Source organism: Paecilomyces variotii (genome assembly GCF_004022145.1).
Source record: "Paecilomyces variotii strain CBS 101075 chromosome Unknown C8Q69scaffold_6, whole genome shotgun sequence".
Classification (NCBI taxonomy): Eukaryota; Fungi; Ascomycota; class Eurotiomycetes; order Eurotiales; family Thermoascaceae; genus Paecilomyces; species Paecilomyces variotii.
Genome location: NW_021167145.1, coordinates 169,646 through 185,556, shown reverse-complemented (window position 1 = coordinate 185,556; position 15,911 = coordinate 169,646). Strand labels below are relative to the sequence as shown.

The 15,911-nt window shown below is 48.7% G+C and overlaps 4 protein-coding genes across 4 annotated transcripts; 1 reads left to right on the top strand and 3 right to left on the bottom strand.

Annotated features, from left to right (window-relative positions):
- Nucleotides 1–1,239: 1,239 nt before the first annotated feature.
- On the bottom strand, nt 1,240–3,284 carry C8Q69DRAFT_468038 (salicylate hydroxylase). Its single transcript, XM_028630667.1, has 6 exons — nt 3,089–3,284; nt 2,930–3,016; nt 2,660–2,869; nt 2,094–2,605; nt 1,871–2,026; nt 1,240–1,807 (listed from the first exon to the last, which is right to left on the bottom strand). Exons 2-6 carry the CDS (start codon nt 2,957–2,959, stop codon nt 1,312–1,314), a joined length of 1,404 nt encoding a protein of 467 aa, XP_028484519.1. The 5' UTR covers nt 2,960–3,016; nt 3,089–3,284; the 3' UTR covers nt 1,240–1,311.
- Nucleotides 3,285–6,512: 3,228 nt separating this feature from the next.
- On the top strand, nt 6,513–8,069 carry C8Q69DRAFT_403064 (putative FAD binding monooxygenase; the record flags this gene model as incomplete). Its single annotated transcript, XM_028627985.1, has 1 exon — nt 6,513–8,069. One exon carries the CDS (start codon nt 6,513–6,515, stop codon nt 8,067–8,069), a length of 1,557 nt encoding a protein of 518 aa, XP_028484518.1.
- A 1,007-nt stretch (nt 8,070–9,076) lies between these two features.
- On the bottom strand, nt 9,077–14,183 carry C8Q69DRAFT_486797 (O-linked N-acetylglucosamine transferase OGT; the record flags this gene model as incomplete). The annotated part of the gene is made up of 3 exons (XM_028631937.1): nt 9,077–9,706; nt 9,765–12,387; nt 12,448–14,183. The coding sequence occupies 3 exons, from the start codon at nt 14,181–14,183 to the stop codon at nt 9,077–9,079; spliced, it is 4,989 nt and encodes a 1,662-aa protein (XP_028484517.1).
- A 986-nt stretch (nt 14,184–15,169) lies between these two features.
- C8Q69DRAFT_444827 (hypothetical protein) lies at nt 15,170–15,642 on the bottom strand (the record flags this gene model as incomplete). Its single annotated transcript, XM_028629024.1, has 2 exons — nt 15,170–15,408; nt 15,567–15,642. 2 exons carry the CDS (start codon nt 15,640–15,642, stop codon nt 15,170–15,172), a joined length of 315 nt encoding a protein of 104 aa, XP_028484516.1.
- Nucleotides 15,643–15,911: the final 269 nt, after the last annotated feature.

The window sequence follows — 15,911 nt, the reverse complement described above, 5'->3', positions numbered from 1 at the left end:
CCCTTGCGCGAGTTTGCAGGAAATTCAGTTCCCTTCTCCTATCATCGTTTCCCAGTCTCCTCAGTAATCGTGCCCAATATCTCCAGGCCGACCACACCGCCAGCCTCGTCAGAATACCGAGATGACGCATTTGACGATCAGTATGTCAAATCTCCCCGTTTCTAAAAGTCGCTCTCGCTGTCAAGAGTCTGTACTAGCCGTGCGTAATCGTAACCTGCTCAAGATATGTAGCAACAAGACACTAGTAAGAGTGCCCACTCGCTTTGACGTCTTTCAATCTGCGTATCGTATTACAGAAGTGTAGAACTCTATGTTCAGAGCACGTAATACAGATTCATTTGAAGAAAGTCACGTAAAATACGACATATTATATTTCGACGGACATATATTACTCTGTATTTCTTGGAGGAAAGTGTAAATCTAAGAAATCAGATGATTCCTACGTAACTAGTCCTTCGAGATCAGGATGGGACTACATTTAAACGACAAGATCAGCGATAATACCATTAAAAGTTAATTTGAAGAGGAGCAAAATAAGTCGAATTACCAAGGATTCGATACGTAGTTTATTAATCTTAATCATTATTCACGAGTAGATAGCATCCCGACTATCAAGCATCCCGCACATCGAAAAGGTCCAATCGAGATACTGTTGATGGTCAGGTAATGGTCAGGCGATCGTTGTGATGTTACTTGCGATGGTAAATAGATATTATATTATTATTATTATTATAAAAGATTCAGGAGTATTACTCCCACCTTTCGTGTCGAATGACACACGGCAAAGGAAAATGGTAAATGTGAGTTTGATATTGTCCCGTTGAAGAGGGATGCTTCTCTTTCCCCGTGTTTCCTATAGCATACAAAGAATCTGGATCCTAGTGATCTAGTAGGTTCCATCCTATATTCAGGACCTGCTGCAAACGGATGATTGACAGGTCACCTGGCCTTCGCTTTGTGTGCTGACACTAGACATTTTTTGTTTGTAGAGTTCTAGCTATCAAATTATTGAACCGAGTCTGTTTCCGGACCCAAGATCTAGGTTAATCATTCGGTATATAAAGCGAGCTCATTCGCACTGCTAAGAATCGTTTCAACAGGCCTACTCACATAGGACTATGTAGTCTATCCTTTCTCTAACCTATTGAAGGAAGAGAAATTATAGGGAAGTTTCTACCAAGGGACTTCAATATCTTCATTCAAGATAACACTACAAGCTTTTAGTGATGTTCGAAAGTAACCAACGTATAGCATACCTCTATTATTATGAGGTTGATATAGACAGTCGCCTTGGATCACACTTAGTCCGAATTAGATCTTGGAAGCTCGCCCTCTTTTCTGCCAGGCTTCCCGCACAGCCTTCTCAGCATCGTAACCATAACACCACCACTGAGTGACTGGATCACTCCACTGATTTGCACTCCTCTGGAACTGTTTACCTTCGACCTCTGCCCTCATTGCTTCGTCTCTCTTCTGCTGCTCGGGTCCATCTGGGAAATGCCAGATCTTTCCGTTCACCAGACTGGCTGATTGCATCTGGCCAGATCTCTGCATCCGCTCACGGGTGAAAACGTCGAGTGCTTCTGGAAGTTGTTCGGAAGTTCCGATTTGATCTATGACCTCAGCCAGGGCAGCGCCGTCCTCGATGGCCATCGCGGCACCTTGGGACATGTAAGGGACCATGGCATGTGCTGCGTCTCCCAGAATAAGCAGCTTCTTAGAGGGTGCACACCAGCGTGGGAGTGACACGCCGCTTAAGAGGGGCCACTTTTGTGTGTGTTCGATCATCTTGATGATCTTGAATAGTCTATTAAATTGGCATTAGTGATCTCTATCATTGAATTCTTAAGCACTAGGCATTATTACTTACTTTGGGTCCCAGTCAGCAAAATATCCCCTCATTTGTTCAACTGCATCCTCTGGCTTCCAGGTCTGAGGATCAGTATGGTCGACATGAGAGAGGACCATGTTCAGTGATTTTCCAGCAGCAATGGTGTATGTCATGACATGGCGGTCTTCGCCAATCCTGTATTTCATATGTGCAAGTAAGTATATGGTACGACAGGTTCTGTCGTCGAAATGCAACCACATACCAGATATTCAACGCTGGTCTTTCCAACAGCCATGCGATCTCGGGATCAGCTTTTATTTTTGCAGCGTCAACCGTCGCTCGATAGGCAGCAAATCCAGTGAGAGCAGGAGGACGGTCGGCTCCTCCCAGAACCGCGGCGCGTGCAACAGACTTGATACCATCTGCGGCCACAACTAGGTCGCCGTAAATAGTACGGCCATCCTCCAACACAACCGATGGGGCATTCAGATCGTAGCTGACCACTTTGCTGTTCACCTGGACCTTGACACCAAGGTCTACTGCACATTCGTGAAGGGCGGCATGGAAATGAGCTCGATGGACGACGTAATAGGGAGCTCCGAAGTTTTCTCGGAAGTCAGGTATTAATCTGGTGAAACCGACATTGTCTCCATTGCTCCATCTTCGAAAGGTGATGTTCTCGGGTTCCACTACTTGTCCCTTAAGATGTGGTCCACAGCCCCATCGCAGCAGGAGTAGGGTGGAATTCGAGGGTAGTTGAATGCCAGCTCCAACCTGCATTGACATGGTAAGTTGAGGAATACAAAGAAAAAATAGAGTAAGTATCACCTCCGATAATGCAGGGGCTTGTTCGAGGACAGTCACAGAGTGTCCCCTCCGCGCGAGGGCAATGGCGGTAGCAAGTCCTCCAAGCCCAGCTCCGACGACGACAACATTCAGCAGCACTTTCGATTGTGTCGGTTTATTGTCATCTGCAGAGCGCCTTTCAGATGGGTGCAAGAAGTCCAAGCTGCGGGTTGGGTATTCCCAATAGGGAAACTATCGTGGACTCTAGTCATTCAGATGCCTACAACAAGAGGAAAAGCAGGGAAATAATACCGAAGAGTATGGGGCCGCTACCCTAGCCATATTGTGTGCCGGAATTGCAATGTCTGTTCCTTTTTCCTTGACAGCCCGAGTTGTGTTCTAGGGTCGCTTGGTCATTTGAATAGATACTAAAGCTATAGTTATTTACCGGAGCTCTATCCTTCTACTTACTCAAGCTATCTTGCGGACCACTTCCGACGGGCTATTTCGCCCCCGGGGTGCTAGGCGGACAGGTTCGTATTCGTGGAGATCTGGGCTAACTCCGCAATCCACCCACAGAATCAGCGGAGGTTTCCTTTCCGCTGCACGATCCGGTCTATACCCGTCCCGTACTCACGGGGACTAGATGTTACACTATGGCAATAAGGTATTCACATGAGATGTGATGGGTCAGTGTTCACTAGCCGGCTTGACCTTGGCTAAGATAGCATCTATCTGTTCGTTCTCTTTATCCGCGATATCAATTAGCTTGCTGTTCTTTTCTACTCGCGCCGGTGTCGTAGAACCAGTGATTGGGGGGATAGTTGACATCCCAGGACGCTTGGGTAGTGCTCTTTTCCAATTGATGGCGAATTGGGCCGGTGTCTACAATGGTCCCTATAACTGCCACGAACACGGTGCTGTCTGCATGCATAGCGGAGCTACAATGTCTGACCCCAATTAATAGGCATTATGACAATTCTAGCCTATTAGATTTGCAGTATAAGGAGATACTTTCATTCATTGTATCATAGACATGGCCAATCTGTTAAGCCCCTGACCCATCACTCAATCATCTTCAGGTATTTCCTCAAGCAGCACACCTTCGAAACCCTTCAACTTATCAACAGCTTCGGCTGTCAGTTGCCTGACATACATTATAAACGTAAGTCATCTAATGCGATATACGAAGTATATAGGTATGTTCTGTAATACTTACAAGTTGACATAGATAGGCGGCAATGTCTTAGTTGATATAGCAGGACCCCCCTGATCATCTTCGACTGTCCTAATACATAAATAAAAAGGTTAGAAAATTAAGGTCTTGTGGCAGCATCATTTAATATACTTACTTGTTCACTTCTTCATCATAGTTCTCCCAGGACTCAATACTCTCATATCGCAGATAATATGCCTGTCAATACATATCGGTCATTATAAGAGCGCTTAGTCTTGAGTGACAACTGGTTGTCTACCCACCTTGCGGTCCGACATATTTTAGGTATACTTGTAGTATCGTATTGCTGGTTGACTAAACTGTGTTTTTGGAGCAGGATAAGAGCTATGGATAAGATCCCTTTGTCCGTGATGACTCAGTGTTCCTCGGAATCGATAGCTCTAAGAGTAAATAAAGCCTTCATAGAAGCAGAGCCTTTATATATGTGCGTAGCGGGGTTGTCATTTACAATATGACGTATCATGTTAGCTCGAGTATGTAGTATTGTTAACTATATTCTCTGTGAGGAAGAGGATGGACGTACATGACGCATCGACTCTGTTGTCACTGGGTAGATAGATAATTGAATTCCAAATCGGCCCACTAATACGCAATAGCGCTGCATGACGATAAAATCCCTCATCCTTTTAGTTTTAGAAAAGGATCCTCACTTGTATCCTAGTTCAAATTCTTATTGGTTAAAGACAAGTTAATCCGGAAGTGACTCTGTCTACTCTGCGAACTACACAAATACTATGAAGCGACAGCTGAAGATAGATGTTCTCATATTAATATTATGTGTACTAGCTGCAGCATAGAGTCTAAGAACTACTACATAGTACGTAGAGGACAAACTTAGAGATTGAATCTCATTGTTACTACTTCAATGGGTGGTGGGGCCGGTTATCCGTATTAGATAGTTGACAACGCGATGAGTTAGGGAACCACTGTATGGACGTTCTAGAATGGAGACGTACAATAGTTCATCTCTGATCCAAATCTAAGATTCTACAGTTCGCTCGCGATCAGTTCGTGAAGAACGTGGGGGTCGCATGGAGAAACCGCCAGCTCGCTGTGTTCTGTGGCTGGCTGAAAGTGCAAAGAATGGTCGAACTCACGAGCTTCTATTGGGGGAAAGAGTCGTCCATACTCTATGCTAGAACACGACGCATATTGATTGGATCGTTGGAAATGTCTATAGATGATCGAACGTCGATCATGAGATCATTCGAGATTCCCGACTTCGCCGAGATCTACCGGGTCTCTCTACTTATGATCTACGGGAGAGGCCAATTTCGCGATCTTCTGTCAGAGGAGTCAGCTAGGACCCACTGCGGTCTCATAATTAAGACTTTGCGAGTCCGATATCCGCTTTCGTAGAGTGCAGAACTTGTTTATATCACTAGGTTCGTTTTTGCCATGCATCTCGCCATGAAACATTGGCATCCTTCCGTTGGACAGACTTGTTCGAACTCCAGCGAGGTAAGAGGCACTAGGTAGGATATGCATTCTATTCTACCATTCTACCAATATCAGGGTTAGCTAGTCTTTTTGGGGAGTTCCACTAACCTTTCCCGCCTGCTGAATACTAATCTATTGGACCAAAAACGAGTAAAATAGAATGCTGTTCCTAATAATCATTTTCGCGATTCTACTAAACAGTACCTATCGGCCGTTGTTTGCTTCGGTACTTACCTGACTAAGCACACCAGTGGTGGGTCATGTGCACATTCCTTTCCTCCTCCTACATGGCTACTTCCAAGTTGCCATCCTATCCAGATAGAGCGTCATGCTCATTTCATCAAATAGTCAAGCTGTATTGTTTAATCATTTCTGCTCTGCTGATTATGTCGTGCTTTATATACCTATATAGCGGGGCTATTTGGTGAACCTATTGCCTCTTCTGAACGACATCTCGGGTCATGATAACCCATGACGCTAATACATACACAAGAAAGTGTCAATACGAAATGAACAGCTTGATAGTTTGTGTTTCATAACCTGCTGCTGGACCTATTAGCGTCGTGAACCAAACATTGCAGCTTTTTCCATGAATTCAATCCGTCCCAGCGGGAAGGAGGGTGACGCATGGAAGAGAAGGACCTTTCAAGTTGAAGAAAACATGGGTTACTTATACATCGAGTGGAAGAGTTATGAGGAAGATCGGAATGCATGCGGTTGATATTGCACTTGATACGCCCAATGGATGAAGGAACCAGGAAGGATACTTCAACCCAAGACCGGTCAGTTGGGAATCTTGGCCTCCTGGAAGCCTGGGAAACGAGGAAACAATTGGCATATTGGATTCTCAATGAAGGGTCTGGCATCTCTGTAGGGTTGCTTTGTTCCGCTTATCAGAGTCCAGACGCTTCCGCGGTCTCGAGGAAAAGGTCAGTAAGACTGAGTTCATGGCCGTTGGTTGTTGTTCACTGACCGTCGTCATTCATTACGCCAAATCAGTATCGTGGCTCAACTCTAATGGACCGGAATGTGCTCCCAGCCGACGTACCAGGAGACTGCAAGGTCCCCAGAGCCATGACATCGGATTAAGTCACGCATTGGATCTGCAGAGAGGTAGCATTTCATCGGCGTTGACAGCTATGAATGCCTTTGTTTGAGCGTGTTGATACAATATCAAATCGCCTACGCTACGATTTACCGCCATCTTATCACTACAGGATGACAGCCGTAGACGTCCTCATTGTTGGTGCTGGACCGACCGGCCTCGTTTTAGCTGTCGCGCTCACCCGGCTTGGTATCAAAATCCGTATCGTCGACAAGCAAAAGACAACAGCAGAGACTTCAAGAGCCATCGTCATCCACAGTCGAACCCTTGAGTTCTACCAGCTGCTGGGCCTCCTAGATGATATACTTCCACGCGGGCATCGACTAGAGGTATTGAATCTACGGACTGAAGGTGCACAGTCCGTACGAATTCCGTTTCGTGACGTTGGCGCGGGGTTGACTCGATACCCGTTCGTATTTATTCAACCTCAGAGCATTCACGAGCCGATTTTGGAAGCCAAGCTGAATTCGCTGGGAGTTTTCGTCGAGCGCTCCGTCGAGTTTCTAGATCATATTGACCATGGAACGCACATCACTGCACGTATACGCCCTGTTGACCAAGATGATAGCATAGAGACCGTTGGCCAAGAAGAGAACGGGGAGACTGTCGAAACAGCGTTCCTCGTTGGCTGCGATGGTGCTCACTCTACAGTTCGTCACGGAGTGCACGTGGACTTCATGGGCAGCCCATACCGGCAGACATTCTTCGTGGCAGACCTGATCGGCTCAGGACCACCTGTGGATGGCGAAGGTCATTTCAACTTCGGCGGCGGAGAGGACACTATCATGGTTGTTTCATACGAACAGTACCCAGGCGGGACACACGTGCATGTGCTTGGTGCGGTGGAGAACATGTCTCCGCATGCCCAGTTTGACGATGTCAGACCCATCCTCGAAAAGGAAGTGAAGTTGACAACACATGAAGTCAAGTGGTTTACCACCTATCGAGTGCACCACCGCGTTGCAGAGCGGTTCAGAAAGGGCAGAGTCTTTATCGCAGGAGATGCAGCACATATCCTGAGCCCTCTAGACGGACAAGGGATGAACACGGGCATTTCCGACTCGGTAAACCTTTCCTGGAAACTTGCCTCTGTGGTGAAGGGCAAAGCGGACGATTTCCTTCTGGATTCCTATGAGAAGGAGCGAAAACAGTTTGCGGAGAATCTGCTGGACACATCAGACCACATCTTCACAGTGGTGATGGACAAAGGCTTCGTCAGGACGACCGTCCACGAAGTGTTGTTTAATCTGATGCAACCTTCAGGATCGTACTCCGCACTGCCAAGTTTCTTCTTCCGGACCCTCTCCCAGACCGGCCGTAACTACTATGATAGCCCGCTGTCCCAAGCAGAGGGACCCGGAGAAATCAAACCCGGTGATCGATTACCTTACTGCAAGGAGGACGCGACTGATAATTACATCAGCCTGGATGCATTACAATGGCGGATTCACATCTACGGAACACCAACAGAGGAATTAAAAGCCTGGTGCCAAGAAAAGAAAGTGAGACTGGACAATTTCCCTTTCAATGAGGACATGGAAAAGAAGTGTATCGTGCAGGATGACATCTATCTGATCCGACCGGATTCCTTTATCGCTGCTGTTTTCGAGCAGTCACGAATAGATCTTTTGAACGGCTATTTTACTGCTCGTCATATCCAGCTGTCGTAAGGTGATGGGACTTTTTCTCTTATCTTTTCCAAAAGAATTTTGTTATATTGAATATTCTGTCTTGTGACAATGTACTTCACATAATAATGTAATGGTTATATGTACTGGGAAATGAAATACATCAAGAACAATACAACTTGATTCTTTCCCCCCTGAGTGAAATCTATAGAAGACATCATCATATAATAATACAGAGATAAGAACCGGACGAAAGCTGCTAACTTACAGAAAATCATGCTTTTACAGTGTTTTCCTATTGAGTACACGGAGATCATTATATCATAATAAACAGATGAAAAGTCATTACTCAGTTGCTTTATGGTAAATGCAATGCGGAGAAAATCCGCGGTCATTAAATTCATCAGGCGTGACAAGTAACTGTTAGCTTTAGCTGTTTCATAGCCGGTTGCTTCTTGATAAAAAGCAAGCAAACCCTAAGAAGATCCCATGTTGCATGACGCTGAAATGGCACACCAATACAGAAGGGGGAAAAAAAGAAAGAAAAAAAAAAAAAAACAAACACAATACAGAAGCGCCTGGCTGTGCAGCCCCATGGATTTTGTTTTCTGTGTGATAATGCATGCGAAATCCCATGGTGAAATTCTCTCCAAAGAACCGAGTCAGGGCCCAGACGAATTGGGAAAAAAAAAAAAAAAAAAAAAAACGAAAGGCTCAGATGCCGTAGAATTGCATATAGCCATATTGACATAGCCACCTCCGTTGGATGGTGTGTCTTGATCACTCCCAACGCCATGACCTGTCAAATCATATCACCGAGCAATACCAAGATCTCAGATACATGGATCATAGTATACAAGGCTCGAAACATCAAACAAGAAAAAAGACTAAGAAATAACATGATACAATTCCTCAACTGACATGAACGGGGAATTGAATATGGGGAAACCGCTGCAAAAAGAAAGAAAAAAAGAGAAAAGAAAAGAACAGAAATAATGACAAATGCAGAAAACAAATCGACAAAAGGGTATATATCCCGCCATTGCACGTCATAACCAGATATCTCCATCTTCGCCATTGACCCACTTTTTCCAAACTTTCTCATATGCATCTTCTAAGTCATTGACCCAACGCCTGGTATCGAATAGATTGGCTTGCCATCTGTTCATAAACAGAATCTTTCGAAGTTCCGTCAACCTGCCTGTGGCCCTTCCTTGACTACCTAGTTGGTAGTGAAGATCGAGACCCAGACGTATAGCTTTATTCTCGTAGTCTTCATCCGATGAAGCTATCAGATCCGCAGCAGCCTGCTTCCCAATCTCCGAGTCCGGAAGGGCACTGGACAAAATGCTGGATGCCATGCGCGAACACATCTTGTACTTGTATCGTGGGTAAGTCAGAATGGGTGTTCCGCTCCAGAGTACATCGGCAGCAGTTGTATGTGCGTTGCACTCTGGGGTATCGAGGAAAAGATCGCAAATTTTCGCACGCGCAATATGCGTGTTCTTGGGAGCGACATCAGTGAAGATTATCCGAGAGGCAGTCTCTTCACCTGCCCAAGCGATAGCTGTCTCCCTGAGATTCCGTTCACCAAGATCTGGGAATCGCAATAACCACAGCACTGCGTTAGGAATACGAGCGAGGATGCGCAACCACGTACGGAAAGTAGTGGGTTCGATCTGAAACGATAAGTTAGCAACGATCTCATAATATATGAAATAGACCGGAACTCCTTGCCTTATAGAGCTGGTTAAAGTTACCCATGATGATAGTATCATCACTCAGTTGTGGGAACAGCTCCTTCCGCATCCGCCAGCGCCTCTCTTGCTCTTCGTCCCAAGTCAGACGAGGATCCTTGCAGTCAGGAGCACTCTGCCGATGGTCACAGCAAAAGAAAGTGTGCTTTGTGTACACTATTCTCTCTGCGTAGACCCAATCCTCGAGCTCCTCGCCATGGTCAACCTCGACCAGACGATCCTCCAGTCGGGTATCGCGCTTGTGAGGACTCAAAGTCTCACGGGGGATTGAGAGTTCGTCTGCGAGAATGTAGTCGCACCACTCGGCTCCTAATGTGCCCGCAAAGCCCATGAAAGACATATGGATCGGTGCTGGACGCGCAGCAAAAACTTCGTTGCGAGCGCCTCGCGTGTAACCGTTCAGATTGACAAGGATATGGATGCCGTCATTAACAATCTGTTCGACTAGACGCTCTACCGGCCAGCTGCTGGCGTCATAGAAAACGGGGGCTTCACGCTCAATCTGGCGACGATGCACGGAATTGTCACTGGGTGTGGTAGCATAGCAATATGCCTTGACCCGCGATGGATTGTGGAACCCGAACACTGATTGCATCAGATGAGCAAGAGGATGGTTGTTAAAGTCAGAAGAGACATATCCAACTTTCAGATAAGGGTTGGGCGGAGCCGGAGGTCTGTACACTGTGGGAGGTAGCCATGGAGAGCGAAGAGTAGAACACGAGATCCGCAAACCGTTGCGTTGCGAGATGTGGCGGACTTGTTTGGCAGAGAGCGGGCAAGTAAATGTATGGAACGGGAGAACAGTCGGAGCATTAGGTGGAGAAAGTCCCATGGGGAGCTGTGGCCTCCGATACTTCTCCAGGGGGTATTCCTTTCCATACACATACTTGTCTTGGTACCACTGCCAAGTTATGGCTCTGATGGCACGCTCGATGAGTCTGACGATCCGGGAGCCTTCCCATTTCTGGCCGGCCCACGCTTTAAGGGTGGAAGCCAAGGATCCTCTCTTGGTAGACAAGAACCTGTCTTCTCCAATGGCTAGAGACAGCTGCGCACAGAGCTGATCCACCATGGTAGGTGTCAGTAAGCCGCAACCCCATGTCTCACCGTCCTTGAGCTGCCGGTCAACGATCTGAACCACCCGCTGGATCCAACCAGAGCCAGTCTCAGCTCCATTGGCGTCGCGAAGCATCCCTTCTTCATCCACGTGCCATCGATCACGGAATCCATGGCCATTTGAGATACCGCCGCGACCACCCCAGTTACAAACCGAATTCAGTGCGTTCGCAAGCCCGCATACAGCTTCCGCGAAATCTGGATTGACTCGCACGGCTCTCTTGTAATATCCAATAGCGTCATTGACCCTTCCGGAGTCCTTCACGGCGTTTGCCAAATTCGCCAATGCAATATCAAAGTTGTTATCGCACTGGACGGCCTGCTCATACATTCTGATCGCTGCCTGGAGCTGGCCAATGTCTTTCAGGAGGCTTCCCAGGTTAGTGTATAAGTGAGCGTGTCGCGAATCCAGGTTCAAGCCGTAGTTGTAATACGCCAACGCCAGCGAGATTCCACTTCCAGGTATCACACCGGGAACCTCTGGGAGTTGACTCTCAGCGGCAGAGCGTCTAGGCACTCTGACCGGACCACTCTGTTGAATGCTGGCAAGTAGGATGCCAACATTATTCGCAGTGGATGGACTAGGCTGAAGAGACAGCGAGAGATAGTAGAGAGCCAATATATCTCGGACGCCACAAGGTGCCCTGGTGGCTCCGGGGGCGGAAAGATTAGCCATCCCATCTTGGTATATCTTTGCCAGCGACAACAGTGAATTGCTGGTGGTCGATATAGCCGCCTTTCTTGCCAGACCATCAGGAACATATCTGAAACCCGGAGGGTTGCCGTACGGTCCGAAGATCAGTTTGGCCGTCTGCAGGGCTCTCTCCGGATACAGCAGAACAGGGGCCTTGGCATCATATAATTCAACGGGCAGGGAGTATCCGTTGCGAGAGCTGTCCGTAAAGGCCGCGAGAATCTTCCTGATCAGACTCTGGATGCCATGGCGTCTGCGACCTGATGCGATCAAAATCGCGTCTTCGAATGCTGCTGCTGCACCTGCATTGTCCCCGAGAGCATAAAGCATGTTTCCTTTCGCGTGGATCAGAGCCAGCATTCGACCGTTGTCGGATCCTGGAATCGCATAGCCACTTGATCCGAAGCCCGCAGAATTCGAATCGCTGGAGCTGTGCTTGAAGTTAGAATACTGATCTGGATCGTTTTCATAATCGAACGCCGCTCGATCGGACGACCCGAGGTCAGATGCCGTGGAGGACCGGCTTTCATTGTCGCTCTCGGTTCCACTTGAGTGTTCGTCCGTCTGGAAGTAGTCCCCGTTCTTTGAGACACGGAGTGAGGATTCGACATATTCGATGATACTGACAGCTTCCTTGCCCCGATGGTTGCTGCAGAGGAGACCGATAAGATGTTCCACTGCTTCAAAATAACCGGGACGTAATTTGACGGCACGGAACCAATGCTGCAATGCCTCTTCGCGGCGATCAAGGGCAAGAAGAGTCGCGGCCAGATTTGAGATTGCTTCAACATGTCTGGGAGATGTGTCCGTTAGTGATTAGTGTCTTGACAGGGTGGGCATCGGCTTGACTTACGTGGCATCCCTAGCGATGATCCTCGAGTACCATCTCATTGCTTTCTGATAGTCACCCAAACCGTAGGCCAAGCAGCCTCCCAGGAGCATTCCATCCACCCACTCCCAGCCACTCTCCATGCAGAGATGAGAGAGCATCTCCAGAGCAGACACGGCGCTGGACACGGTGGAGTTTTCATTGCGGAAACCAGTCGCGAATGGGGACACAGCGGCGCCAGACAATCGTCGAAAGGGGTGGTATCCACTGATGCCGTGAGAATCAGAATTTCGGTGATGCATTTGACTGAGGAGCGGACGATTAGCCTGTCTGTCATCGAATCCATGGGCCGAATGCAGGCCGTCCATGTGCCGAGAGCCCAGCCCATGCTGGCTGCGACCATGTAGATCGAATTGCGAGGACGGATAGCTGTTATGGCGCGACAACTCCCCGGCACTGGGCTGGGCCGAAAAATCCAAACCAGGTTGACGAGGTGGTTTAGGGTAGATGCTCGGTCTTGATAGCCGGTGAGCATAGCCATCAATGCCCGCTTTCGAGGCGCTGTTCCTTCGAGCTTGGTGGAGAGTTGCAAGAAGGTCCACGTAGACCCCGTGAGCCCATGTCAGGACCTTCTCCTTGAATTCTACATTCCCCGTGCGAGACTTGACGTCTGCTACGGACGTCCTGAAGCTCAAATCGGGCTGGGTAGCAGACCATGGTACTGTGTTGTTACTGCTCGTCGGGTGGGTAGAGAGGTTGGTATGAGGATCATGGAACGTATCAAAGGATTTCTGATGAGAACGGCGAGCAGGGTGAGTGCTCTGCAAGACAGGCTCCGGATTGACACCCACCGGAAACTGATTCCAGGCGAATCCAGGATTCGAGAGATTACCGCCGGGAAGAGGCGTGGTGTTGAATGATGGTTGGTGTAGGTCGTAAAAGTGAGGGCCACTCAGCCCTGCCTGAGTGGGAAACTGGCCTGTCTGGTGGAAGCGCGTATCACGGAGAGCGGCTGGACGGTATGGGATGTAGGCTCCATCCGGCCAGTAAGGGCCATAGGGACCAGATCCCGCCGACGCGGTAGGACCTAGGCATGTCTGGAGCGGGGCGGGATGGACGGTCGGGACGGAGGGCCCATTTTGTAAGTAATATCGCTGGGATGTCTGCACGGGCAGAGTCTGATGCAACATCGAGTCGACCCCCGGCACGTAATTCACAGAACGAACCCAGGTCGCGCCCGTTGCTCTTTGAAGTCCATCGTCCCGGAGCCCATTCGAGTCGTGCTTATATGACGGCGGAAAGCTCATGTGCTGCGCCGACGACGATTGATCCGTGCTCATCGGTTGCCAGTTGTCCGCGGGGAGACCGGTGAGCAGCTGGCCGGATTCGAGAGAGGAGACCAAGATATGCTTTGTTGCTGGTGGCTGCACGGCCCTATCACCCGGTGTCCCATCGTAGCCCGCCGCGAGGGTCCCATTTGGCGTCTTCCTTCGCAACGCATGTTCCCCGCTGTTCGTTAGCCTTGAGACATTCGAGTTATTGACCACGTCGTGGCTGTCGGACCGCTGCACCGGGTGTGGGAGCTGCACACGTGGTCGCGCGACGAACTGGTAGGAGTGTTTGGGAGGATCGTGTTGAGAGAGAGAGGGTCTCATGGCCGCGTCGTTGGGGTTGTATGGAGTATTCAGGATATCGTAGATTCGGTGGTCAAGGTGATTATGTGGTTGGAGCTGCGGCATTCGAGCAACGGTGGGCAACATCTTTTTCTTCTTTTTTTTTTTTCCCTTTTAGACCGTCTGTCGTCCCCCGGGGACAAACAGATCGATCAGGTCAGTAGAGAGAGAAAATACAAGCGGCTATCGAACAAATCAAGTCCGTTGGCTCTTGCTGTATTGATCATCGACAAGCATCCTTGCAGCGTTTCCGACACCGCATCATGGCCTGAGCCAGAACTATATTCGTATATCCGATCGCATTCCCCAGCACTGGAAGAAAGGAATCGCTGTGCCGTCAGAAGGCCATAGTACCCGGTTGGTTTGCAAGACCAGGACGATTCAAGGGGACTTGGTGGGAAGAAGGCGACGATGACAGCTTCCAGAAAAACGGCGAAATCGTGTCGAATCCCGGGGAGGCAGAAGCGATCATGCAAGGGAGACAGGACAACGAGAAGCAAAAGGAAAGAAAGAGAGCAGAGAGAGGATGGTCAGAGTTACAGCCACGGTCAGCAGCTCTCCGCTCCGCGCAACACCCACTTCGCAGGGCGTTCGGTCGCCAATAACGGAGAGAATGACAGGGGGAAACAATGCAGTCACCGCTGGCCCGTCAGCTTAACGGGGCGCTGCACCTAAAATTCGACCCTGTGGTGTAGCACAGCAGGACTAGAGACGAGCGACCGACGGTCCTGGGTTTTTTCGTAATCGGAGGACAATGGTCGATGCTTCTTTTTGCGTGCAACAGTAAAATCTTGGTGGAGTTTCAGCTGGAGGGTCGTTGGCGGGGAGCGGAGAAAGAGAGAGAGAGAGAGTAAGTTACGGAGTACTCCGTAGCAGTTGTAACTAAGTAACCAACGAGCAGTCACAGTGGTAACTAACTCGAGCTCGAGTCGTTGGGAACGTCAGAGTTAATTATGTATGTATGTTGTGCAGGAATAATTAAGTAAATAAGTAGATTTCATCAATTAATTGATTGCACGAGAGAAAGCCAGCACGTCCCCACAGAGAAAAAGAATCATCAAGAAGGCGAAGCTCTAGATGAAGTTGGCCTTCTGGGGCGTACCATATAGAAGCGGTGGAGCCGGTGTGGAAGCGGTTAGACGCCCGGGGGCGTTGAGATGATAATAATATAGGTAAATCGATACTTCGTTAGTTATTACAGTATACGGGAAAGCTGTGGCTTGCCCATCTGCTCCAGCCCTTGCACGGCGGGAAGACGATCTGGCACCTTCTGTGGGTTGACCAACTTGACCATCATCTTTGATCCATGTCCCTGGCCGCTTTTTTCTATGGAGTCAACTACTCCGTAACCATCAAGTTAACTATGGTAAAAAACCCCCTTGTGAACTTCCCCCATGCCACAGCAACCTATGGCAGCGCCAACAACCGCCGGTGGAAACGGGCAGAACGCCAGAGGTCCGCCCGACCCACATTGTGGCAGCCCTCCAGCGGCCAGCAGTGGAGCCACAAGCAGCGTATCGGCTCCCGCAGGCCGCAGACTGGCCATCGTCGATGTCACCAGCCCGCTTCGTTCGCTGTGCTGATCGGCCTCCAGTCGTTTCTTTGAAGTTTGAACGCTGCACGCCCTCCTATCACACCCGCTATGGAGACCCCCTCCCAGTCTCTTCTTTCTTTCTTCTTCTTCTTCTTTTTCTGCCCTGGTATGAGGAGCCCACTCTCGTCGAGTTCCAAAGAAAGAAAAGAAAGAAAAAGAAAAAAGACAAAAAAAAGACAAAAAAAAGACAAAATAGACAAAAAATGTCACAAAGGCAGGAA

Excerpts from the sequence above, each read along its gene's own strand:
- C8Q69DRAFT_468038 (XM_028630667.1), bottom strand. The coding sequence starts at position 2,959 with ATGGCTAGGGTAGCGGCCCCATACTCTTCG. Across the intron at positions 2,870-2,929 it reads TAGCGGCCCCATACTCTTCG|TTTCCCTATTGGGAATACCC; the intron begins GTATTATTTCCC and ends AGTCCACGATAG. Across the intron at positions 2,027-2,093 it reads AGACCAGCGTTGAATATCTG|GATTGGCGAAGACCGCCATG; the intron begins GTATGTGGTTGC and ends TATGAAATACAG.